The sequence below is a fragment of the Falco cherrug genome, chromosome 14 (genome assembly GCF_023634085.1).
Source record: "Falco cherrug isolate bFalChe1 chromosome 14, bFalChe1.pri, whole genome shotgun sequence".
Lineage (NCBI taxonomy): Eukaryota > Metazoa > Chordata > Aves > Falconiformes > Falconidae > Falco > Falco cherrug.
The window spans coordinates 22852167-22877887 of record NC_073710.1 but is presented as its reverse complement, the minus strand read 5'-3'; the positions used below and the strand labels follow the sequence as shown (position 1 = coordinate 22877887).

General features: G+C 49.3%; 1 protein-coding gene across 1 annotated transcript in view; it reads right to left on the bottom strand.

Moving 5' to 3' along the window:
- ZFHX3 (zinc finger homeobox 3) overlaps positions 1-25721 on the bottom strand; it is a 173774-nt gene that overhangs the window by 6551 nt on the left and 141502 nt on the right. The window contains 4 exon segments of the mRNA XM_055726321.1: positions 2602-8037; positions 9280-9382; positions 18431-18631; positions 18839-18972. Of these exon segments, the coding sequence (XP_055582296.1) occupies positions 2602-8037; positions 9280-9382; positions 18431-18631; positions 18839-18972 (5874 nt within the window).

Sequence of the window (25721 nt, the reverse complement as noted above, 5' to 3'; positions counted from 1 at the left end):
ATTATGGATAGATGCCATTGAAACTGTGCTCCCTAGCTGAACAGTCCCCGAGAGGTTCAAGCGCAGGAGCAGCAGCTAATTCATAACATTCCTGGATGCACAGCCTTATCTGCTTCGACAGGCTTTGAGCTGAGATGGCCTGACCTTTGGAGCTTTATCTAAAGGCCACAAATTGTCTGTTTGACTTTCTGAATAGCTTAGTCCTGCCTAGGCAGTCCCTGATCGCTTTTAACATTCATAGTACATAGCCCCATCTCCCCAGGACACATACTGGTCTTTGAAGTAAAAAAAAAAAAAAAATAAATTTAGATGTTGTTGTAAATTTGGGGTACCAAGTAAACAGCACAGAGCTATCTGTGGTAGGCTGACAATGTAATTTGCCAAAGAGATCCTCTTGGCTTGGTTCTGGCCTCTGATCTGAAACGAGATCTTCAGTAAGAACAGAAGTATCACATGAAAAAGCCCTGGCACACACCCCCCCTTCAGGCACGTAGCTAGGACTAGATTCAAGAAGCAGGAATGGACAATAGTCCTGAACAGAATAAATTCTAACAGCACCTGTTTTAAAATGGTTTAATTATGATGACCTATACTACAGCTATAGTTAAGAATGATTTTACTTTCGCTTTGGGGGTCATGGGAAGAGTCCTGTAACTACACAAAAAAAGCCTTGCGGAGGCCCTAGCTCCCAGCAGAAAGCTCTTCCAGATCCCCAAAAAACTGATCTTCTCTGCTCTGATAGGACCTTCTGACACAGACATCAGCAACCATGCTACAAGGTAATCTTCTCTGCTGCTTTCATGGGAAAAAGGATCTTGACTCTAAGAAAGTGTGTAATTTTTGGAAAGGCCAGAACCCAACAAATACAGGGAGATTTAACTTTTTTTCATTTTTCAGAGACGAGCATTAACGGAGAAAAAGGTGAACACAGCCACTTCCATGGGGAAAGAGCGATGCCTATTTTGAGTCAAGGGTCTCTAGTGCTCTCTTCAGGGTGCTACACCCAATGCCACTGCAACTACACACAAACTTCGGGTGCTAGTGATATGACTTACAGCTCGCAGCTCGCAGCCAGTTCCCCCTGTGAATGTCCTATGAGTTGGTCAAGTTACACAGAGCTGCTCACACCAGCTACTATCCTTTTGTCTAAGGCTTTGATTTGCTTATCTGAAGATTTACCTCCTGGATAACAAAAGATGATGACAATTTTATTAACGTGACACAACCATGTTACCTGGCAGCATCTGCACCCAGTTTTTCAATCTGTTGAAAAAGGAACCTCAGAGTCAGCCTGCTGAATAAAAGCAGAAAGCCTTCTTGGAGACTGATAGCACTCCAGTCAGAAGACAGGTAGATACTCAGATCTTATTTAGGCTTCACATCATGGATTATAACTCATCATTAGCCAATCAGTTCACTACAATAAGAGAAAGTTAACTGTTCTGGACACTGTCTTAACAGTGGTAGACCTGTATTGCTGCTGTGTAGAAAACAAAGGTGTACGGTGTAACCATACCAGGCGTTACAGTGTCACAGGCTTTCCAGCCCAGGACAGACTCAGCCTGTTGCCAAGACAAGACACTGGAATTGGTTCCTGGGATATCTCTGGAAATGTAGAGCGGCCCTGGTGAAAGTCAGCTTCAAGAGGGATCATCAGCAGTAAACAGAGAGGTCTGCCAAGTGAAAGCAAGTCTAGAGAACATCAATTGCTCTGTCAAGAGTGGCAACTCAAGATACAGGCAGGTCTCTGGGGTGTCATGGATGTAGCAGGGGTGAAATGAAGCCTTTGGATCAAGTTTTCTATGTCACTGCTAGTCTACTGAGCAGTACTGTCCACTGTCATTTTTTGCTACACATCTCATACTTTCCATCTGTCCACCAGGTACAAGAGAAAGGAGCATCCTCAAAGACCAAATTCCAATATCTGGGATTAGGCCACCCAAAGGGCTATCCCAAATTTCATTTTTATGTAGTATTGTTAAGAAAAATCCTATTCAAATACCAAGTAGATCTGTCCCATAACTACACTGTTGTTTGTTGAGCAGGTACTTTCAGGTTGTGTCCAGCCATTACTCAAAACCCAATCCACAGGTGCCTTGGGATTTGTCCTGGAGGTCACCGTAAGGGTGTTACGTAAAGATGCTCCAGGTGTCTGTCACCAGTGCTACCAGGCACATCACACTTTTCCCTAGAAATGGTTCAGAGTTATTTAAAACTTGGGATGGCACTACGTAAATGGAATTTGTAACAACAGGAAAGGTATAATGAACAACAAATTCAGCATGTTAGTCCTACTCCTGTTCTGTTTGATAAATCCTTTATTTACCGTTTTCCGGAAGGTGCTTTGGAAATTTTAGTCTGTGCTAATGAAACAGAGATACACAGCATGTCTAGACCTTGCTGTATTTCAGACTTTGCTAGAAAATCTGAGTTCAGGAATTAAAGATAAGATACCTATTGCTTATTTGCTGTCAAACAAATATACTCAACTAAGGGGCTGGGTATCCTGTTATTAGTCATTCTGAAGGAAACACCTGCTTGGGCTAAAGATGCATCAAGTTAAGCTGTGCGTCTAAGCAGTGTGATAATATCTGTACCCACCTGTGTTGGATGGAGTGAAGCCTGGTAAGGATGGGCTGTTGAGGCCTGGGAGCAAGACTGGAGGGATGCCCTGTAGTGCTGGGTATGCAGCAGGAAGGTTAAGAGCTTGCAGGGGGGTGTTATCAAACATGCCCTGCTGTTGAGCTGCCAGACCAAGAACCTCATTGGCTTTTTTGATCCGGTCCAGCTCCTGCTGAGCCATCAACTGACGTACAGTAGCTGGGTCAAAATACTCCTTTTCCTTATCCAACTGGCTTCCAATGGTTTCTTTAACTTTGGAGATATGCTGTTGAGAGAAGATATGGTCACGTACAGACAGTCGAGCACTGTACTTGATGCCACACAAAGTGCACTCTGTTTTGGGTCCCTCGTAACTTGTTTGGTTTATGCCAAAATGCTTGGCCATGCTGAGTTTGGACTTCTTCTCCTTTGCCCTAGCATTCTGGAACCAGACCTGAACAACTCTCTTTGGCAGTCCAATGTCATTGCCCAGGACCTCACACTCCAGCATGGTAGGTGTCCTGTAGTCATTAAAGCACGACTTAAGAACTTTTAGCTGGAGATTAGTCATCTGAGTGCGAAAGCGTTTCTGTCCGGGTCGATCCCCGCTCTCTCCAGACTTGCTGGCTGAACCACTTGCACCAGGGCTGGGTGAGCAGGGGTCTGCAAGGCTGGATGTTTCACTATAGTCCACAGTACCTTCATTGTCGTACTCTTTGCTGTAGAAGCTGGGAGCTGGGCTGACCAGGCCAGAAGACAGCCGATCTTCATATTCAGACATTGCTATCATGGCAGCTTTTGTCAGACCTTCGCTGGGTCCCGATGCTGATTTGGTTTCGGTTGCAATCCCTGTTGCACTATCGTTGTCTGCATTCCCTTCATCTCCTGTTGTAGTGTCTGTGATTGCAGTGTTGACAGACGAGCAGTCATCGTTGTCCAGCTTTGTTTGGTCAAAGCTCAGATTGACCGAGGACATGGAGGGACTCTCAAAGTCTTCTATTCCTTCCACCTTGATGGAGGATGGACTCAGCAGAGTTCGAGGTGACAGTTCCATGCTCTTGTTCACTGGCGAAAGAGGAACACTCTGCCCATCGCTGCTAGTTGGTGGCATGTGGGAAAAGCTTGCTCCATCAAAGATGTCTCCCTTCATCTGGAGTCCCCCATCACAATCTAAGAGCATAGCAGACAACGTCAAGTTGTATCCGGCTCTCTTGGCCTCGTGCCAGTGACGGGATCGGATATGAGCTTCAAGAGCTGTCTTCGCTTTAAAGAGAGCTCGGCAGAAGGGACACCGTCTATGGGCTTGGGCAGGCCCTACAGCTCTGAACTGCCCCTTCCTTTCCCGTGCACGGGTGTTCTGAAACCAAACTTGCACCACACGTTTCTTCAAGCCCACTTCATGTGCAATGTGATCCAACATTTTCCGTGTTGGGTTGGAGTCGAGCAAGTATTTCTGATAAAGAATTTCCAGCTGCTCTGGGGTAATGGTTGTCCTTAGACGTTTATCCCTTTGCGGTTCTTCTCCTCCAGTCCCACTGTCATTTTCCCCAGGGCTTGCACTGGCCTTTTCCTCCAGCTTCCTCTTCAGTGTGTTCATTGTGGATGTTGGAGTTGAGGGTGAAGTGGCTGAGCTCGCTGGAATCTGTGGTAACGTTCCAGACAGCAGCTGGCTCGCCAGTAGGGGATTACTGGGATCAAAAAGCATGAATGGCATATCCAGCGTTCTGTCCAGGAACGGGGGGTGGATAAACTGGTTCTGTGCACTCAGGAAATGAAGCTGCTGATGCTCCTGCCAATGCTCAAAGGAAGGAAATGCCAGCTTACACTGGTCACACTGGTATGGGATTAGCTGAGGAGGTAGGTTTGCCAGCTGTTGAGGGGTGGATGTGTGAATGGGTTTGAGGGAAAGATGTGACAGCTGCGATGGACTTGGGCTTGACTGTGACAAGGAGCACTGAGGGGGCTGAGGAGGGGGAGGTGGCTGTTGCAATGAAGAGGGGGAGGATAACTGTGAAATCTTTTGGTGTGCTGAACTTGTCTTTTGTTCTCCTTGGTCCTGTTGCTGCTGAGACTCTTGCTTTGGTTGCATTTGCTTCTCTTGAGTTTGGTTTTGCTGTGTACTTGGAGGTTCAGACTGCTTTGGTTTCTCATCTGTAGCTTCTACTTTAGAACTATAGGTGGAGGAATCATCTGCCTCTGCTGTGAGCTGCAGAAAAGCTGAGGAGGTTGCATTGGCTGAAGATGTAGGTGTGCTGTAAGCTTGCGAGGGCATTGGTGTGCTGCAGGAGGAACTGGTTGGAGTCAAGAGCTCCATTGCATCCATAGAGTCTTCATTCTGGCTATCATCCTGTCCATCCTCATCCTCATCTTTGTAACAAAGCTTTTTCTGATGTTTAATGAGATCAAAAATGCGCTGAAAGACTAGACTGCACTTTTTGCATTGGTAGTTCAAGTTGCTTGTTCTAATATACCTGTCATTTGTAAGCTCCCGTCGTTCCCCGTCCTTGCCTTCTCCCTGATTCTCATAGTTTTTCCTAGCTTTTTGACGGGCATTCTGGAACCACACCACTATAACACGCGTTGGGAGGTTCAGCAAGTTAGAAAGCTGCTCAAATTCATCATCCTTTGGATAAGCATTGGCATCAAAGAAATCCTGCAGGACTCTGAGTTGGTAGTCAGTAAAGCGTGTCCGGGAGGATCGCTTGCTTCCCCAGTATTCCTGCTTTTGAGGTTCTGGAGAAGGAGGCCGTGAGTCTATCTTCAGTTCTTCCAGGCTGGTAATTGGAGGATTACTGAAGTTGTATGGGGAATCCTTGTTGCGCTGGCGTTCTTTGAAAAGAGTGTTTCTGAACCAGTGCTTGATCACTTTCTGGGGCAATCCAGATTTGTCCGCCATCTCTTTGATCTGCTCCTCACTTGGGGAATTGTTAATATCAAAATACTGCCGAAGCACTCTGAGCTGGTCGTCGGTGATCCGTGTCCGTGGCCTCTTGTTCTGCTGCTGCTGGAGAAGGCTAGGGTTGAGCTGATGCTGGTACAACTGGGCCAAGTCGGCAGGCAGAGGGTCTACAGGACCCAGCTGGGGTGGCAGCTGCGCAGGTAGTGTTTGTAGTGGCATGGTTTGCATCATAAGTGGTGAAAAGATGGGCAGCTCCATCGGCATGGAGAGCTGGGTGAGTGGCACAGACGGCTGGGCTGGTGCGATTGTAGGAGAGGTAATTGGTGGGGCAGAAGTAGGAATGGTAGGAGTAGAAGCCGGCTGAGGAGGTGCTGGAGGGAGCGGAGGTGGGGGTGGCGGAGGTGGGGGTGGTGGCTCTGGAGTCTGAGGCCTTAGTGGGTACAGTTTGTCATAGTGTTCTCTGTATTGTTTGGCAAATCTCTCTAACTGCTTAAAGGGAAAGTAATGTTGGTGAACATGCTCTTGGTGGCTCTTCAGGATGAGGATGTTTGAAAAGAACTTGCCGCATGTATCACACTCGAGCTTTTCCAAGTTCTCACCTTGTTCTGTCTTCCCATTTTTCTTTTGCACCTTCTGCTTGTTCTCGTTATACTGAATGACAAGCTCGAAGCCAAAGTTTTCCAGCAAGGCTTTTGTGGCATTCCCTCTTGCATCAGAGGCAATACGTGGAGGCAGCAAGGAAGGCTCCGTACTACTGCCTGGTACAAAGTCCTTCTTCTCTTTGGGCTTCAAGTTATCAGGCAGAGTCTCCTTAGATGCTCCATTATTGTCTCCCCTCTCTGCACTTTCCCTTTCCCGGGAGGTTTCTTTTTCTTTCTCCTTCACTACGGATTTATTCTTCTTCTCAGAGTGCTGGCTCTGCTGTATAAGGACGGAGTGGGGTTGTGACAAGGACAGCTGACCTTGCTGCTGCTGTAAGAGCTGTGGATGGCTCTGTTGAGGGAGCTGAACTTGAGCCTTCAGGTCCTCCAGCAAACTTGGACCTGTACCAGTCAATGTCAGTGCACCACTGGTGACAGGCAGACTAACTTCTGGATTGAGTTGGAACTCGGCACTGGGGATGTAGAAAGGAAATAAAAGATGCTGCTGCTGTTGAAGCTGCAGAAGGGTTTCAGTGGTCATCGGAAAGTGTGGCAAAAGTGCTGGGTTGAACAGCTGAGACTGCAGGAGAGCAGCTTGCTGCTGCAGTTCTTGTTGCAGATGGGCCTGGACTTGGGCCTGTGCCTGTGCCAGGGTCTGAGCTTGCTGCTGCTGCTGCTGCTGCTGCCTGGATGCAATCATGTCTGCCAGCTTCTTCCGGTTTACCTCTTTGGGCTCTGAAGGGGAGGCGATATTAGTGCTTACGGGGTTACCTAAGGGGGGAATTCCCACAGTGTCGCTGGATACCTGGTTGAGCAGGCTAGGAATGGGAGTTGTGCCCGAATTACTTGTGTTGGTGGTTGTGAAAGTATTACTGTTGCTAGTGCTCACTGGACTTGGTGTGGATGAGCCCAAAGAGAGACTGCTGCTGTTGCTGTTGCCAGCACCGTTACTGCTGCTGCTGCCCCCAGCCGCCTCCAGCTTGGCAGCACGAGCTTTGGTTTGGTGCAGGACAGACCTCATGTGGATCTCCAAGGTTGAGCTCTGACTGTAGGCCACGTTGCAGGTGTTGCACTTAAAAGGTTTGTTGTCTGGGCTGCTGGTAGGTTCGGGCTGCCCAGTAGCAGACTCTTGGAGGGCTCTTTTCAGTTTATGCAGATGAGAAACTGAATTGTAATGGACCAGGAGAATGTTCTTTTGCGTAAAAGACTCCTTGCAGACCGTGCACTTGTAAGGGCGAGACGGATCTAGAAATTTCTCCATAGTGAAGTTCGGGCCCTTCCTGAAGGGTAAGGCCCTCTTCGGTTCTGAGCCAGAGTCCTCTTGCACTGACCCCGAATCGCTACCTGTCGGGCTCTGCTTATCTTCCAGGTCGCTCTCCTCCTCCTTATCTTCCTCAACTATTATAGTGTGGTCTTCTGAAAGTGAAGGATCACCCATAGCGAGAAGGTCTCCGTTGACCAAGAGGCCACCATACAGCTGCTGAATGTCGGCCTCACTCAGCTCCAGATGGCTGGTTTCCAGGTGCTTCTTCAGGGCCTGGAAGGTTCGGAAGCTGCGCTGGCAGAGGCAGCACATCGTGGCCGCCCGGATGACGTGGTACTGGGAATGGAGCTGCAGCTTCTCAATGGTTTTGAATGCCAGGCTGCACTGGTTGCAACGGTACTTGTAGACGTGGCGATCAGACACCGGCAGTTGAGGCCGCTTTGCGTGAACTTCATTGAAGTGTGTCTGCAGGGCCGCTGAGCTCTTGAACACCTGGTTGCAGCCCTTCTTCCAGCAGAGGAAGCTGGAGTCCTCCCTGGCAGAGCTCTGATCGGCCGGAACGGGCTTAGGATCTCCGCTGTGCTCTGTGTTCTCCGATGGCAAAAGACTCTTTCCCGAGTCCTCAGAGATCTCTGTGAAAACAAAATTAGAGCAAACCTGAAAATTACACCAGCACACAAGGGCAGATCAACATCCTCTTTTTGTCTCTAGTACGTCTGTGTTTTTTCTCTGCAAGATGATAGGTATTTCTAACGCTTCTCCTCTATCTTCATTCATCTAATTTAATACCAGCCCATTACCCTCATCGTGGCCCATTGCATAAACCTATATACTTTACTTTCTTGCCCACTTTGAATATCTGGAAACTATTCACACACACACGTTCCCTTAGTGCATTTGCCACCTTTAATTCTTCCTTTTAAGTGAAGGCCACTCAACTACCTGTCTGTGATGCTCTTCTTTGATGTCCTGCCTATTTTCCTATAACAAGGTTCATCAATTTGAACGTAGTATTTGAGTCCCGGTCCTATCAAAGCTAGAAACAACAGGAATGAAATTCAGGCCCTGCTGGCAGCAGCTCAAAGGGTGCTGTTTGAGGGAAGATGGGAGAAGAAGGAACAAACACTCAGTGCACTCCCACTTCTCCAGGGCCACTGAGCACTACCCTGCTGGAAAAGATGTTGTGATACAGGTAGAGACCAAAAAAGGGATCGCCATGGCCAGAGCAGCTCTAGCTACCCTGACTGGGCCAGTGCTGCCCCACCAGCACCACTGCCTTGGGGCCGTCTGCCTGGAAGGAAAAAACTGCTGTCTTAATTCCCACATTCCTTACAGACCTTCCAGCAGGGCACAGAAGGAAGACCAGCACGACTTCCAAGCCAAGTTTGCGATCAGACACTTCTGCCCATGCAGAACGATGTTCTTGGGATGCCCCCCTATCACATGACAAAGCCAAGACTAAACAGTCACGGATTTACAGTCATGCCTTCATAACACAGCATGGCAAAGAAAAAGGCTGAGGAGATTTGGGCCCTCAGCCCTCCACCACCTGTGCTTTTCACTGCTCACATCTTGTCTTCTTCCTCTGCAAGGATTCAACACCATTTCCAGGTGACTTGCCATGGCAGTAAGCTCTGCTCCTCAGCTCTGAGCCCCCTCGCTCTGCCCTGCCATGGGGACACCCAGGGCACCAGCCCGTTCGTGGCACAGATGAAGGGAGACGGCCCTGCTGGGCACCACCTGACTGTGTTTCTCAGGGGACAGCTGGGCATGTGGAAGTGACCTGGACAGAGATGTCCCCAGACACAGTCCCTGACCAGGTGATGGGACTGGGGGAGCGGTGGGACCTGTGGACCTCATTGACCCGCACTCACCAGGCTGCTTCCCCAGCTCCTCTGCGGCAGAGTTCCCGTCTTTCTCTGGAGCGGCTGCCGGAAGAAACATGCTGCTGGGCATCATCACCTCAGGTGTTGTCACCTGGAGACAAGGAGGAAAGGATGTGGGGAGTAGGAAAACACAGGAAAATATTTTAAACATCTTCAGTGACAAAATTAGACACCAGTATTGTAAAGTCAGAGGCGTCACTTTTCATAGCTCACTGAAGACTCATATTTATTAGACAAAGCTCTCATCAGTCAAAAGTGTTTCTACAGTTACATTCTGGACATAATTAGCAGTGCACACTTGAAGAATAATCTTATTATTAATATTTTTCCTTTATGTAGAATTCAGACTTTGATCACTGACAATGTTTTGTCATGGGCTGTGAAACTTCTTGTGCAACCAATTAGGTAGATAAGTTGAAAGGCCCACCTTAAGCTGCTGAAAACATAATAAGGCCCCTAATTAAATCATACCTCGTAAAGTACACTGTAATCTTGAACTAGGGAGCATTGCAGCACTGTTTTCAAAGTGTATCGATGCAGGAAAAGGAGGGGCATGAGAAAGAAAAGTACAAATAAGGAGAGAGGTGACAAAGGAAAGGATGAATAAGACTAAAAAGACAGCAAACTGCCTGCAAAATGAAAAGCTTTTGCTAACCCTTTCCTTGCTCTAAAGTGTTCCCTTCGCCTCTCTGCAAGTGTTTGTCTAGAACCTGCATGATCATGACCAGCGCAGTGCCAAAACAACAACATTTTTCAAGAGCTGGAGAGCTTGCATGCTTCAACTACAGACGCTCTTTCAAAGAGTCAAACACATATGCTCATCTTTTTTTGGGAAAACTGTTTCTTTGGGTGTATCCGGTCACACAGAGAAAATACAGACAACCTCGCTACCAGTTTGCAGGTGGCTGGCATCAAGTGCAGGACAACAAACACCCTTTTTGAACGTCCAGAGCCAGTCTCACACACCAGCTGAAAAGCTGCCTCACAGCCCTTCTCCCCAGAGCAGCAACTGGGAAGACTGACACGTATCACCAACACCATCCGTGTGGTATTCCAGCGCGTGGCTGCCAGCACCAGTTAGATGCCTGTGGCAAGCGAAGACACCTCTGCAGCTCCAAGCAGCTGCATGTTTCACCCCGCTGATGCTCAGGGAGCATCTCCTATACACCAGGGCCACGGCACTCGAAGGCACAGAAACCAACACTGACTTGCAATGCTTGTGGTGCGTCTGCTCCCAGCCTCTGACTGCTGGGAGAGTGAGGCATAAATAAACACTCCTAGACAGGTAAGTTTCTTAGCAAAACAAGTCTCTCCATCCTTCTGTCACATGCTAAGAAGGCATTTGCACCCTGGATTTCAGAACAGAGTGAGTGAGTGAGGCTGTTATCTGCATGCAGTGTACCTTGCTTTCTGGGGAGTCAAGGACCACAGGGCTCCGATTCAACTGCAGAAGCAAACCTGTGATGAAGCTGAAGGTAAACCAACGTGCAGGACATGAAATCTTCCTTATCTAGACAGATGTCAAATGCAAGCAAACATAGACTAGACCTTGGCTTCACTAAGTGAAGCTAAAACAGTCCATGAAAAACTGTGTCCGAGTGGCTGCAGACATCTGAACAGCACTGGGGAGGGATGCTGAGCTTCCTGCCTTTACTGGGATGGCCGGTGCATGGAGGTGGGTGCCAGGTCCCACAGATGTTGGCAGGAAAGGCAGATGACACTGATAAATCACCAGGAGGGAAGCTGAGCACACCAAATTCATTCCACCTTCTACTCTAAGCAGGAGTATCTGATGGCTGTGGGTGGTGAGTCTGGAGACGTGAAAGGTCACTGGTTAATTCCCGGTAGCCAGGCTCAGAGGAGGGGAATGAGCAGGGATGCCGAGGAGGGAAGGCAGGAAGGAGCCACCCCTCTCAGCTTTATCAGCAGGGAGAGTGCTTTCCTAGGATCTTTAGGAATTATGAAAAATAAATCATGAGAAATTAAAAAAAACCCCAACAGAGTAGAAAAAGAACAAAATTATCTAACACCTCAGCTGCACATCATTATAGAAAACTGTGGGCTTTTTATACACGTTACAGTAAGGCAGCCATCCCCACTACCACACTCAGTACGACGGATCAGTAATTGTTTTCATACACTTTAATTAGAAAAACTCAGATGGCTATGAATAATAATGGAAAAGAGAGACTTTTGCACTTGAAAGGTTGAAGTCAATCAAGTGTGAATGACGGCAAAAAAGAAAAAAAAAAAGACACCAATTCATCAGGCCTCTGTTGTCTCGCCGCGTCTTTAATCATAATTCCTGATTGGGATTCAAGAAGGCAGTAAGCAGCGGTTCTTTGTCTGCCTTCACCTTCCGTCAATTAACTCTCCCCGAAATATAATCATCAACCTCACATGCTCCTCTGCATCTTAATCTGGGTCTCCAAACCAGTAAGTGCTGCCCTATATGTGTTTAAGTAATTACCTTTATCTACCTGCATCTCCATAGCCACAGTTCTCACCCTACTTCTACCCCTTCCTTCCACAATAAAAAAAGAGAAAAAAAAAAAAAAGGTGGGAAGAAAAAAAAAAAAAAAAAAAAGCCTGTGGTACATTAAATTGCTACAGGCACAAAATCCCAAAATGCAAACAGAAAAAATCTTAGAAAAAAGTGCAGGGAACTAGAAATTCTGGATATGGATGTAGGGCAACTGCAGACAGTCCAGGCAGCCACACAGGGCTGGGCCTGGGAAGCAGAACCTTGAAAATAAGGCTTTTTAAATGGTCGTGCTTCAGCAACTGGACCCGCTTCAGTCCTCCACCTGTTCGGCACTATTCAGGCTTCTCCTGACAGCGCTGCCTGTTTGCTGTGCCATTTTCCAGGGCAGGACTAGCCTATATCTTCGTCCTCACAGACCACCCCCGACCAGATAGCAAAGATGCAAATAGTGAAAATAGGCTGCACGTCTCCAATCATTTCACATTTACACTGAATTCCAGACCGCCCGTTTCAAACTGTCTGTCCCTTCACAGTGCAAACCAGTCCGAGGGCACAGCGTTTCCTGGTACGTGCAGAAAATGCCTCGCACACTGCGGCTGCTTTTAATACAAACAGTGGAAGTACCAAGGGTGCAGGAAGGTTTAGTAGGCCACAGCCACCCAACAGATAAACACGGAGCGGTGCTCTATGGCACGGTGGTTTGTACTTTGGATGTATTTAAATGGCATTAACTGTTCCGGTGACAGGGAGGAAAGTGTTTATCTCCAGCACTGCCTGTGTTAAGTGTCTGCAGTTGTAAAAAGCTCTCCACCTCCCTTTCACCTGAGCCTGCAATGCCTGGCATGTAAACCTGGCATCCACCCTCAGTTCTGCTCAACCATCTCCTTGTTTAAATGTCTATTCAACACCAATTCTTTCACAACGGCAACATATCATTCATTGTGAACTGTTATTAAAAAACCAACCCTACAGATTTGTTTGACAAATATGATTTGTCTTCTCCCTTTCCTTCTTCCGTACATACCTGCTTTGCTCTGTCTAACATTAAACTGTATCCCCTTCGCAGCTGCAGCCCTGATCTTCTGGCCCACAAGCCACCAGCAAAGCCACCCAGCTTGGGAACACCACCCCCTGTCACAGCCGACCCGCCTCCACGTGGAGCCCTGGCAGCGCCCGTCCCCTCACTGCTCCTGCATCCAAGGTCTCCTCTAGGTTGCTCTCCCAACATTACTGCACAAAAAGCAAACGGTCTCCTTGACCTGTGCTGCTCTTGATCTTCCTGCCGAAATGAAACCAGGAGGGGAGGAGGGATGGGCAGCTTGCTCCTACCCGCTCTTTCTGACAACCCGACATTTGGATACCAATACGTGGATCAGGTTCTGTTTACCGGTACTTCAACGACCAGGGTCAGTGGCTCCAAGAAAATCCCTAAAGCTGGGGCAGGCACTCAGGGCACACACTTTGCTCCGACTGCCCCGTCCCCATCCCCATCCTGCTCAGTGGGGCAGGGAACTTGCTTGGGTAAAGAGTGAAGGAAGGGGAAGGTTGGGCCAGAGACTGTGGCAGCCCCTCCTGTGCCCCACTTCGCAGTGTCCTCCCTGTGGTCTGTACTGGAAGGCTGGCTGGAGAACTTCCCTCTACAGTAGACTGCAGAGAAGCCAATTATCTGCCTTAGAAGATGGAAAGTTCTTGGGACAAGCCCCTCCGCTTCCAAGGACCCTCCCTTTTGGATGAAATTCAGATGCCCTTCAGCAGATAAAATTTCTTTATGATGATGAGATTCACTGACACGCATGGGCACCCTGATGTGACAGCCATTTCTATAGACAATGTGGTCCAGTGAGCAACTATTACAAAAACCCCAAGGGCTGACACGCCATGTCTCCTGCCTCCCTGCCCCACGAGCATCTTCGGCAGATGGCACATGCCCTGACACCTACAGACTTGTCACTGGTCTGGAGAACTTGCAGGTCCGCTCCTCACCGGTGACAACCTACAGCAGTGACAAGTGTGGCTCCTGCCACTACTGGATCTACCAGATTGTTAAGACTATGAACTGCAGAGCAGCTTATCAACACAGGCCGGAGGCTGAGAGCTGCAACACCCCTCCCACGCGAGCCCTGGCAGTGTGACACAAGCATATTCTTGGCACGTCTGAAAAATTAATCTTGGCTAGTGTGAGCGGCCAGCTCCCCATGCGCGCTGGATCTGCCTGCTCTGACTTTCCTCCGGACTGAGTGACCAAATGTGTGGACAGTCTACGCAATTCCCCCCTTTAACACACCAAAATGCTGAAATCATGCGGCTTTTGAAAAGAAAATCTCTAGAAGGGGTCTGAGGAGATACATTACTATCCTTATGTCCACACAACCAGGGGGAAATACACATGCATTGCAAGGTTCCCGAACCAGACAAAGGAGGTAATTTCCATTACAAAGAGAGAGAGAGGGTGCTGGAGTGAAAAGCTTCATTAGACTCAGAGAGGCAAAGCGATGGCAGTATACCAAGGTCACTTCTAATTTAGACCATCTAATTGGCAAACATGGCTCCAAATGGCTATCATCTCACAGGGCTCAGAATTAATGAAGCCCGATTATTTTCATTACCTTCATCCGAGATGGAGAATGAGACACAGAGTGAGAGGGAAAGGGGGGAGTGAGAGGGGGTGAGAAGGAGGGAGAGAGAAAAATTGAATGACAGCAAAAGGGAGAGAGCAATAGGAAAAGACAATGGGAAAGAGGAAAAAAAAATGTAAAGATAGCAAGAGGGAGAAGTGAGGTTGGCAGGGACAGGCAAGAATTACTCTTAGAGCAAGGGAGGAAAGAAAAAGATGGAAAGATGGCTGAAACACTGGGAAGACGCCCTAAACTGAGGAAGAGAAAACTGACAACAGAAATGACAGGAGAGGAATGTGCAGAACGATAAAGCCAGCCCTGGGAGGAGGGAGAGCCCCCAGCTCCTGGAGGCTCTCGGGAAGCCGTCCCTTCTCCCGGCTTGAGCCCATCAGTCTTGTCAATCGACTATGCAGGCGCGCTGCACTTCACCCTCATTAAGGGGCTCTCTGCTGAAGCGGTGCAGGCCCAAGATTAGCAAAGAGGCTGTTATGTGGAAAGATGACGATTAGATCTGTTTAGAGCGGCTGAAATGCCGCACAGAATGAACCTGGGCACGTCCGTTCACCAGCCCCATGGACGGGAAGCTACAGGACACGGTGGGGGATGGTGGGAGCCCTGCTCCTGCCCCACGGGTGCTTCCCCGACCCCGACGCTGTGCAGGGACACGACACACACTCCTTTCCCCACAGCCTGTGGCTGCAGCCCTGCCAGTCCCTGTCCCAGCGCCTGGGCTGGTGGGGAGGACCTGGGTGTCCCATGGGGCAGCCAGCCCGGCTGCTTGTGATATGAAAAGGACGGCGCATGGAACAGCCAGCTCTGAGATGCTGAGCACAAGCAAGCAGCCGTTACTATGGCAACAGACATATTAGACACTGCAGGTTCCTAAAAGGCGTCTGATAAGGTATTATTAACTGGAGCCTCCTCCAAATACCGAGCGCAAAGACACTGTGTCGAAAGGGACCTGGCTCCCATTTACTGGGCTGCAATTCCCTCACCGTGGCACCAAGACTCGATTCATGTGTCAGACTGAGACGGGAATCTTAGCTAGAATGAGCAAAATTAGGAACCTTTGATGCTGCCGCATTATGCACAAGCCATACTGATATCTCAAAATATTTGCCACAATGCAAAAAAGAATCGCCTTCTTGACCCACACGCTCTTGGACTTAAAGCGGGAGAGGCAGCCTTCCTCCCCAGTGTATCTCTGGGTACCAGAGGGAACAGCTGCCCAGGGCCAGTGGCAATGGCAAGGTGGAAGAACCAGAAGGAAGCAACAGGATGAGCTTCATGGCTAAGCCATTCTCCACAGCTCTTAGCAGAAGTCCTGTGCTCCACAGCAGCAGGATGAGGCCCTGCGCCAGCACAGCCAATGTGCTCACCTAAGGGGACTGTCCTCCACAGTGCTGCAGTTGCTTTGGCCACGTCCTCTGTGGTGTGTCCCAAGCTCCTTAACAAGTGGCTTCTGCCAGTCCCCCTGGATCCTGGAGGGACAGGCTCAGGCCAAGAGGATGGACCAGCCCAGCTGCACCTGTCCCGGGCTGCACCTTCTGCCGAGAGCCCAGCTCAGGAGCCAACCATTCCACATCAGCGTAACAGATACCCTTAGCAAACTGGTTATGCTTGCTGGGCCAAGAATGGGGCTCAGCTTCTGCTCACTGCTCCTATAAGGTCAAAATGTCTTCCATCAATTTAGTTAGAAGCTAACAAGATTCGTTCAAGTCCTCGGAAGGTATTTACACACTTAAGCACCATCAATCAAAACGGATGCAGGTCACAGGAGACCAAGGCCTTTGTGACAGGACTGCCCCTCGACCCAGGCACACGAGTGGCCAGCAGAGCAGAGCTATGCCTAGAGCCCACGGGCAGCTTCGCAGGGCTAGGGAGCTGCTGGTGCTCTTTCGCTCTACCTCTCTCTACTTTGTTCTTCAGAGAGTGCTGGGACCTGCTGGCCCTGCTGGATTTTTAATGGGTTTTGCAATGTGGCACCTACTTGGGGTGCACACAGCTCTCACGGCTGGTCGGGAGTGCTTGGTCCTACAGCGGCCAGCGCACACCCTGCAGCCTGCCGGGGCGCGGGACACAGCTTCAGCAACGGCTGAGCCTGACGGCAGAAACACGAGAGGACAGGCAGTTGGTAAAGCACAGCAGGAAGATACAAAGCATAAAGGCATCGGACAAGGACAAAGCATAAAGGAGGACTGGAAGGGTGACAGAAAGAGAAGACTAGAGAACTGTACGAGAAAAGCTGGGTGACTCTGCATGTGCTTGCTCAGACGATGTGTCACAGGAGTATTACATCAAACACAGTATTATTCACCTCCACTGTCAGGAAACAGCAAAGAAAGGAGAAAACAAGCAGAAACAGGGTGTAAGGAAAAAAAAAAAATCACAAAGAGAAAGAACTGACAGGAATCAAAATAAACACTTATTTCATATACTTGATGACAAGTTCTTAAATGCAGACACAACCTTGTCTTGAAGATTATACCAAAGAAGTAACAGTGTAGGAATATGACAACACATCCCATTTGTGAATTTAGAAGGGTTTTTGAAAATGTGCCTTATTAATTTTACCTGTATGTTAAACTGATGCTAGCAAATGGAAAGGCACACTCATGTGAAACCTATGAAAAGGGAATTCATGAAAGAAACATTCTGGGACTCAAAATGTTATTTACTGAAGCAAAAGCCTTCATGAGCATTTCTGCACTGTGACAAGTCCCATGGCAGAGGTCCAGCAGCTGCACACATGACTCCACGAGTACAGCAGCAGCAGAGACTCTGGGTCAGCGGCTCTGGGGTAAAGCAAGCCAGAGCACAAACCCAGGTCTGTCTCACAAATGAGAACTTGAACACTGTGCTGTTAATTCGCTACTTCTCACCAAGTACTAGCCCTCGTGTTAGATGAATTTTAATTCCTTGGAGATGGTGCTGGAGAAGGAATCCCACACTAGATGCTAAAACAAGGATGCAGGGCAGAAGAAAAGCCTGGTGCAAACACATTTGTGCTGAACCACAATGTGCCGTCTGAAGTTTCTGCTCCCCATCAGGAGCTGCACAAGCAGCAGCAATCACAGCCCATGCATGGGCACAATGTTGTTTGACAAACAGCTTGAGAAGAGGAGCTGTCACAAGTTTTGAGCTCCACGTGAAGACAGTTAACTTTATCTAGCAAACTTTCACTCTATACTTCAGTGGTTAACTTCCTACTTCAGGTAATTTTAACTGCCTCTGCTTAAATTTTAATTTAAAACCAGGGGTTTCCAAACATTTTAGAAACAGCACTTGAAACTATAGCTCTAGTATTCAACAATCCTGTAAGGTTCCACCTGCCTTGGGTCAACAGCAGCACATCCTTCGCTTGCTCAAGTTACCCTGAAAAAGGGAACTGTTACACAACAAAAGCATTGCAGTTTTGGATGGAGCGACTCCTCACAGAAGCAACAGATCCAACTTACCTCATACAACATAACAATGAGGATCATTAAGTGAATGAAGCACAGAACATGGGCTGCACAATAGGACTGTCTCCCCTCCATGAGACGAGACCGCCAAGGGAAGTTACTCTACTGGTTCTTAAAATTGTATCTTAAGCAGAAACGTGATACCTAATTTCCTGTAATGTTACCTTAATCACCCTGGCTGTCCTTCTGGGGAAGTGCTCATCAACACACAAGCACTTTCCTTCCACCACAGGAGCGGCACAGCACATCAGCTACCGCACCTCCTGGAAGCTTCTGTGCAAAACGCGATCCCATGCAATGACCTCAGTAGTTAAAGGAAATAATATTTATTGCAATCTTTTCACAGGGAAATTACCCAACACCGATGCACTGCCAGTTTCCACAGTGCTCAAGCACGGGCAACATAGTGTCTGCAGTCAAAACATACAGGGGTGGGAAAAACCCAGATGACGGAGCCCTAACAGATGAAGGAGCTGCCCACTGCAGCAAAGTCAGCCCATGCAGGTCAGGCCATCCTTTTACTCCTCATCTTTGCTAGGAAAGCAGCAGACATGCTTGACTACACAGCCCCTTACCGTCATGATGAGTTTCTCGACGCAGTCAGGTGACACACTGTGCAGGTGGGTGAGGTGCAGCTGCAAATGGATCTTGTTGTTCAGCATGTCCTGGCAGAGCGGGCAGCGGAGCATGGGCTGCACTGAGTGCTGGGTCATGGCATGCACCCGCAGCCGGTTCACGTCTGTATTACTGTACTTGCAATATGGACACTGATACATCTGCAAAGCACGACAAATGAATCACGTAATTGTTACAGCTACTGCTTTCCTCTTTCCTTACAGCTACACTGTAATAATTTGATGCCTTCTCCTACCACCAGTTATCACGTTTCATCCTCCTTCTCCTATTTTATTTTTTGCTTTTGGCACATAGGAAACAAATTACCTGCTTGTAGATGCACAAAAAGCTAGATGGTTCTTCCTTACCTGCTCTGACTTTGTCTCCTCTGAAGTTTTTGACCATTTAAAGGAGAGAGGCGACTCAGAGCTGCTGGGAAATGATATTCGTTTAGAGGACGCTGGAGGCTCTGTCAGCTCCTTCTCTGCCTGGCTGGTTGGTGCTGCAACAAAAAGAGATTTGTATCAGGACACCTCCAAAAAGGCTTAAGACAGTATTTCCGTTTAGTCTGCTGCTGTTGCCTGAAACACATACTGAGGACTTGGAGGGGGGTCAGTCTGTGGACTAACTTACATCCTACAAAGTACGCCTGGCCAAAAAATGTTCATTCTTGATTATGTTCCGTAGCAAGGGAGCTGTGTCATTTATAGTTAGAAGAGAAATCTCAGCTACTTCTGTGGGCTGCTTGCAACCTGTCAGGTGCAGGAAAGTCTTGTCCTGTGTTTACATCGGACACACAAATGCCTGGCCAGATGTGAAGGCCAATGTGTCACCTCCACGAGCAGTTGGATTGACCCAACAAAGCAGAACTGATACTCCTAGCTCACCTAGGATGTTCTGCATATGAACACTCTAGGATGTGTTTGCCTTGGAGATGGCTGGAAGCTGTGTCTGTCACCCAAGTGACTCACACTCTGCGCTGGAAGCAGCGGCAGCGGCACACAGCCAGGACAGCACCGGCCAGCTCGGCCTGCGTGCCTCGGGGACAAGCGTACATCTAGGGGTGCTTCCTAGCAAGCAGCCCCACCAAAACCACGATGGCAGAGACCCAGCCTACCGCCAGTGCTGGGGTGGGACTCTGACATCCTCACACCGTAACAAGCTGAGGAAAGGCGATTTTATTCCAGCAGAACAGAAAAAGGCAAATGAGCCCAGAAGTCAACAGCGAAACACTCTGCAAGTTGTGGCACTCGAAGCACATGCCTGACCTTTACCTCCTCCCCCCGAACCCTGGCAGCCTGCAGTACATAAATTTGTGGGACATCTATTATTTAAAAACTGTAAGGACAAGTATATTATACACAGCCCCTGTCTCCTCCTCCCCGAACACACATTCATAACAGTACTTTAATCTGTCTCGAATCGACTTCAAACCCATTTCGCCCTTAATGGGAGTTATTCATTTTCACTTGAAAGGTAATATATGACAGCTGGATATTTAATATGATGGATCGGCTGCCGATTAACAAGGCACTGTAGCATTCTGAGACCGGTTCCCCCATACTCTTCCCCTTGTCTCTTATTCTCTTTGTGGACCCACTGGTATCCATTCCTTGTTTCAGAAGATGCTGTCGGAGTAAGATCCAGGCAAACTGCTTCCTTTTCAAAGGTCTGTCTGTTCATTGCCATGAGCTGTGTTCCAAAAGGCACCACATCACGTTAAGAAATAGAATCCCCATTTCTAACTGCCCTCCCTGCCAGACCCCATCTCTACGTGTTCAGTTAAATAGAAGCAAAGTAACTTCCAGGAGAGGGAAAACACGTATTGCAAATAGATAACAACACTGCCAGAGGGAGGCAGGGACTGGAGGAGCTCTGGTACTCCTCAGTTTCTCCTGGTAGAGAGGTGATTTCCTTCCCCACAGCACGCCCGGTATTTCAACCCTGGCTGGCTACACATCCTCCACGCATAGATGTGAAGTTCTGGCTGTATCTGAAACCAAAACCACAGGACCCCGCCACGCTGCCAACTCCATGAGAACATCCAAACCTAGAGCTTCTTTGTAGAACAAGTCTGCAGGGTCAGTGCTGACTTACGGACACCAATGCAGAACCTGCCCTGCCCCTGCACACAACGATGGGCAGCTTCTCAGGTCAGGCTGCTCACTTGAACCCAAGACCCTCCCTGGGGCTCAGAATTGGAAAGTCATTAGAGGTCTACAGCACCAAAGCTGGACTTCCTTACTTCCTACTAATAAAATGTGCATGGAGCACAAGAAACATGGCACTACCCTGGACCCACCTGCGCGGCTCCTCTGCCGAGGAGAGCAGTCCCTCCCGGTGGGTTTGGGGAGGCAGAGACCACCACTGAGAGCCAGCACTGTGGCAGGCAGAGGACAACCCTGCCTTAAAATGCCCTGCCCAAGCCTTGTGTGATGTGAGTGGCCCTGATATGAAGGCTAATTGCTGTTGACGTTGTCCGCTTCTCAGTGTGACCTTGGACACTGAAGTGTCAGCCCCAATCAGGCAGTCAGGCGTCAGGACCGGTGTCCAGAGACCTCAGGTCTGCCAGTGTGGTCACGCAGCAACGCGAGCTCTGCTCCAGCCCTGCACCAGGCTGGGCTGACACCACCAGCCATGACTTCAGGTCCCCTTAGACTTCTCTGCCCTGGATGTCAATTGTGTCTCCTGCATGGTCCAGACAGGGTCTCACTGGGCTCTGTACCTGTCATCTGCCACTTTAAACCTTTGGGTGTCATCTGCTCCACAAAACTACTGACAAGCGCTGCAGCGAGCCATGCTGGCACTGCCAGCCCTGGGAGAGGGGCAGGGGACGTGAGGGAGGAAAGGGATGGCTGGAGAAACCTCTGCTCATATGTATAGGTCACCTTTCCAAAGAAAGGATGACAACACTTTCACCTTTGGCAACAGTGTGAGAACCACAAAAACCCTACAAACCCTATTAATAAACCCAGGCAAGCTTCTACAGCACGAGCTCTGGACACTTACAAAGCACCGGTGTGTCCCCACCGGCAGCAGGATCTGCACAGGTATAGCGAGGCATGAAGAGCTCAGGGAGCCCCTGGTCCTCACCCTCCGCCACCAGCTTCACTCTGCATTGCTTTGAGCAGCTCCCCGGTGTGGTGGTTTTGGAGGCGGTGACTGAATTCAGCAACCCAACTGTCAACTACCCTGCAGCTGCTGAACGCTAGCTGTAACCTCTGGAGTCACGGCAGGGTATTTTCTTATTTCCTTTCTACTGGGAAGCAGCCTGCTTAGAATCAGGCAAAAGTAAAAGATAATTAAAATTTACTTTTACTTACCATCTCTGAAGTGCCCAGTTTTACTAAATGCACTTGATGTAACCCATAACTTTAATCCTTCAAAACCAAAATTATTAACGAATGTCCAGATACCTGGAAGAACTGGTCTGTTGCAGAGTTCTGAAAAACGCATATGGAATATTTGTTCCAAGTATTATTTTTTTGGGATGACAGCTCCACGGGGAATTTTAACACTGAGACTGAAGTTTATTGTTGATAAACAGCCGAACACACAAAGCGACACATTCAGTCCACATCACAGATCAGAGGAATTAAGAACTCTTTTCTGCCTGGAGAAATGAGGACACGCAGCTCGGTGCCTGCCTGCAGAACCCTCCAGCAGCTGTGCAGGACCTCTGTGTCTGCACAGAGTGGATGGGACAAAATGTCCTCGGCTGAAAATGCCAAAAGGGCCTCAGCCCCACATGGCAGCTCAGCACCAGAGAAGGTGAGGCACAGTGCCGGTGCCCTGACCACATCTAACACCACACCGACTGGTCCAGGCCTTGCAGGAAGGAAAAAGGAATCTAGCTCTAAAGTACGGTGTACAACTATGTATTAGTTAGCGTTTTTATTATTCTGACTCTTGAAATGGATTTAGTTCAGATGTGCCTTTCTCAACAAGCGCACCCGACAGCCGGGTGCAACAGGATGGGCACTGCTGCAGGCACGCTGGCCCACCACAGCCCTGGAGACATACTTGTCTTCTCACTCTTCCTCAGCAGCTTCTGCTTTTCAGAGGAGGAGGAATCCTCCCAGGTGTCATTTCAGAGGTGGGATGGGACACTTCGTTGGAAGTGGGGATTCATTCCTTTGCTAGTTCCAGAGGCAAAACTGGCAAGGGTCCCCAAAGCTGCCTGCTCTCCGTCCTGGTGGGAAGGGAGTCGCCACCCCACCTCCCAACCATCAGATTCTTTTAGCTAAAGCACCACTGACAGCCCCTTCATCTAAACTTCCATCTCCCAACCCAGCAACATAATGGAAAAGCCAATTAAATGATTATTAATTCATGCTGCTTTCCGTAAGCCAGAGGTTCTCATCTCCCTGCATTCCGTAAACCAGCTTGCCACTTGCCCTAGAAATTTACAGTGGGGTTTCTGCTACCTCCATCGATTTAGAAAACAACACCCTCCCTGCCCCCAGCCTACTGAAGAAACTCCATTCCTACCCACTTCTGCAGCCGGCCTGGGAAAAAGTTTTCTCAGGACCATGGAACGGTGTTTTCACTGCCCGATGGAAAACAAAATTCCATATTTGGTGGCGCCTCCCTCCACAAACATCCCTGGACGTTTTCTTGGAGCAATTACTCAGCATCACGAGCCCTTGGACCAGATGGACCTGCCTGCACAGCCCTGCGGCTGGACATGCCGTCACCTCTGCACGGGGCTCGCAGAGGAGCATCCTTAAAGCAGCTGCAATTTCCCCCCCGAAACAGAGACCGGAGTGGACTGTGTTGTCTGTTTTCATGCTCCTGCAGCCTTCCCTGCGGGCGAGGGGCAAGGCCAGCCCTGCAGCCCAGACCTACCCGTGCCATTCCATTAGCAGCAGCTCGGAGCACAGAGTAAGGGCGCACAAAGTTTCACTCTCAGCCTCTCTGGCAGACAGTCGCTATCCCACAGAAACACGCAATTTGTATTAATTCAGGAAGAACACCTCCGAGCAGGTAACCCCACCGAGAGACTGCAGTGACACAAAAAGCGGCCAGAGCCCTGCTGGCCCCCATGCCCAGGCACCAGGCATGCAGCACCGCCGCCGCGCCGCCCGGTTGTTACCTCCTGTCTTAATAATACATGGTTGAATGTTTCTTTCTGAAACACTGTCTGTTTACGTTCCTTATTCCCTGAAGGTACCACTCGTTCTAATAAGATGTTGTAGCCATACTAACAGGCCTGTATATTGCCTGTTGCTCTACAGTATTTTTTCAACTCCGTATTTGATAAATAACATGATCGCATGATAGACAGAAGTAAATACACAGAGATTTGCAAGCACACTTTTGTACCCAGACCTTTACTGCTGCCTTTCAGAAATGTGGTCCCGAAAATGGTCAAATAGTGTTTTTCTAATGCTGTGTCATACCTTGCAGCCTGCAGTGAGTATGAACAACCGAATTACTATTAAATATTCATATTACAGTACCCAGAAGCCCCAGCTGCCACACTTGGTACAAACACAGAGCACCCAGAAAACATCGCAGTGAGACACCAAGCAGCACACGGGGCACGTGGAGGCAGTGCTTTGCTTGCCATCATGAGCACCGCAGATGCACCCTGTGGCCCTGCAGATAAACCCCTTTTCTGCCAACTGCCGCGGGCGGCCCTGGGACCCACCTGCAGCCCCACTGCCTAGAGAACCAAGAGCAGGCTAGGTGAGAAATACTGCAGCGATGGCACTAAGTTACGGATCAATCCCAAAGGTTATGAGAATCCTGACTCTGACCCGGGCAGCAGGAGAGTCACAGAGCAACACGGGTGCAGGCAGCCCTGCCGTGCTGGCGTGAGGGTCCAGGAGCTCGCAGACGTGGACGTGGCAGTGGCCACAGCAGAAGCTGACCTTGACACACAAGTAGCAAAATGCTCCAGGAAGCACCTGAAAGGAAAGGCCTGGACCAAAGCTGGGAAGCCTCCCTGCTCCCAGCTTGACAGCTGCTCAAGAGATTCGTGTGGAGCAGAAGACAGGGTATGCAGCAAATCATCCTGTCTTGTGCCCAGCATGACCCCACCTTTGCAAAGTCATACTGCACTGTTTCTTCCAGAAATGGTGTCTAAGATGGTATTTTGAAAACCATAGGAAATCTTGGGTTTTCTTGAACTACAATGTGGCTGAAAGCAAGCAAGCAATAATCTTTTATATTTACCTATTTCATATGGTTCTTGAGCCAGCTATCAACCTGTGTTACTGTTACTGTCCAATTCAACCGATTAAATGTTCCGGCTAACCTACTAAGAGAGTCCATATCAACTAATTTATTAAATCAACATGTTGAGCTTGGGAGATGGTCTAAGAAACACCAATTCTGGTAACTCCTTAAAACCAGCAAGGGATCACCACCCCTGCTGGGCAGCTCACAGCCACAGGGTGAGCAGAAACTGCCAGTGAGGGAAGAGTGAACGTGGAGAGTAGAGGTGGCGGAGGTATCGGCAGTGACCCACTCACTGAAGAACCTGCTCAAAAAGTATCTGAGAGCAGCAAAGTAGCTGTTGGGTGGCTCCGCTGCAGCATGGCAATCCAACCGGCAGCAGCACTGCAATGGCCCCACCGCGCTCCCCAACGCCCTAGAAAGCAGGGACTGCTGCACCCATGGCTTTTAGTGTTGTCACTGCTGGGAAGGGAGCAACTGGCTTTCACTGCGGTGAGCACAACACGCACGTGCTTTCGAGATCAGCAGCCGGCAAAGGTGGCCAGTGGCAAGCCATGCAGGCAGGGAAGGCCAGCGCCGCTCCGGGGGTGCGCGGGACCATCTTTCCCTGTGAGGAGTCAACAGTTCTTCCATTTGGGCCAGACTGGTAATTTTGCTGCTTTTTATTTTGTAAGTAGCCATACTTCGCTAGGTATAAACAGACAAAGAAAGTTCAAAGAGAGTCATAAAAATGATCAGGCTGGCCGCAAGGAAGAATCAAGGACGCAGGGTGGGTGGGTGGCTGGGCTTTGCAGCCCCGCTGGAGCGGAGGGGCCCGGGGATGCTCAGAGCAGCACCTGCGGCCGGCTGGCTCCAACCAGCAGCCAGAGCCCCAGGAAGATCCCAGGGGCTGCCCTGGGGATGGGCCGACGGGCCTTTGGGGTCCCCACAGAGCCACCGCTGGGCCACTGCCTCCCCTTTGCCCCACGCAGGGCAGGAACCCAGCACTTGTGGGTGCTGCCAGGGGCCGGGCACGCTCTGAGCCTGGCTGTTTTCCTGGTGCCCAGGAGCCTTTTGTACTTCACAAAT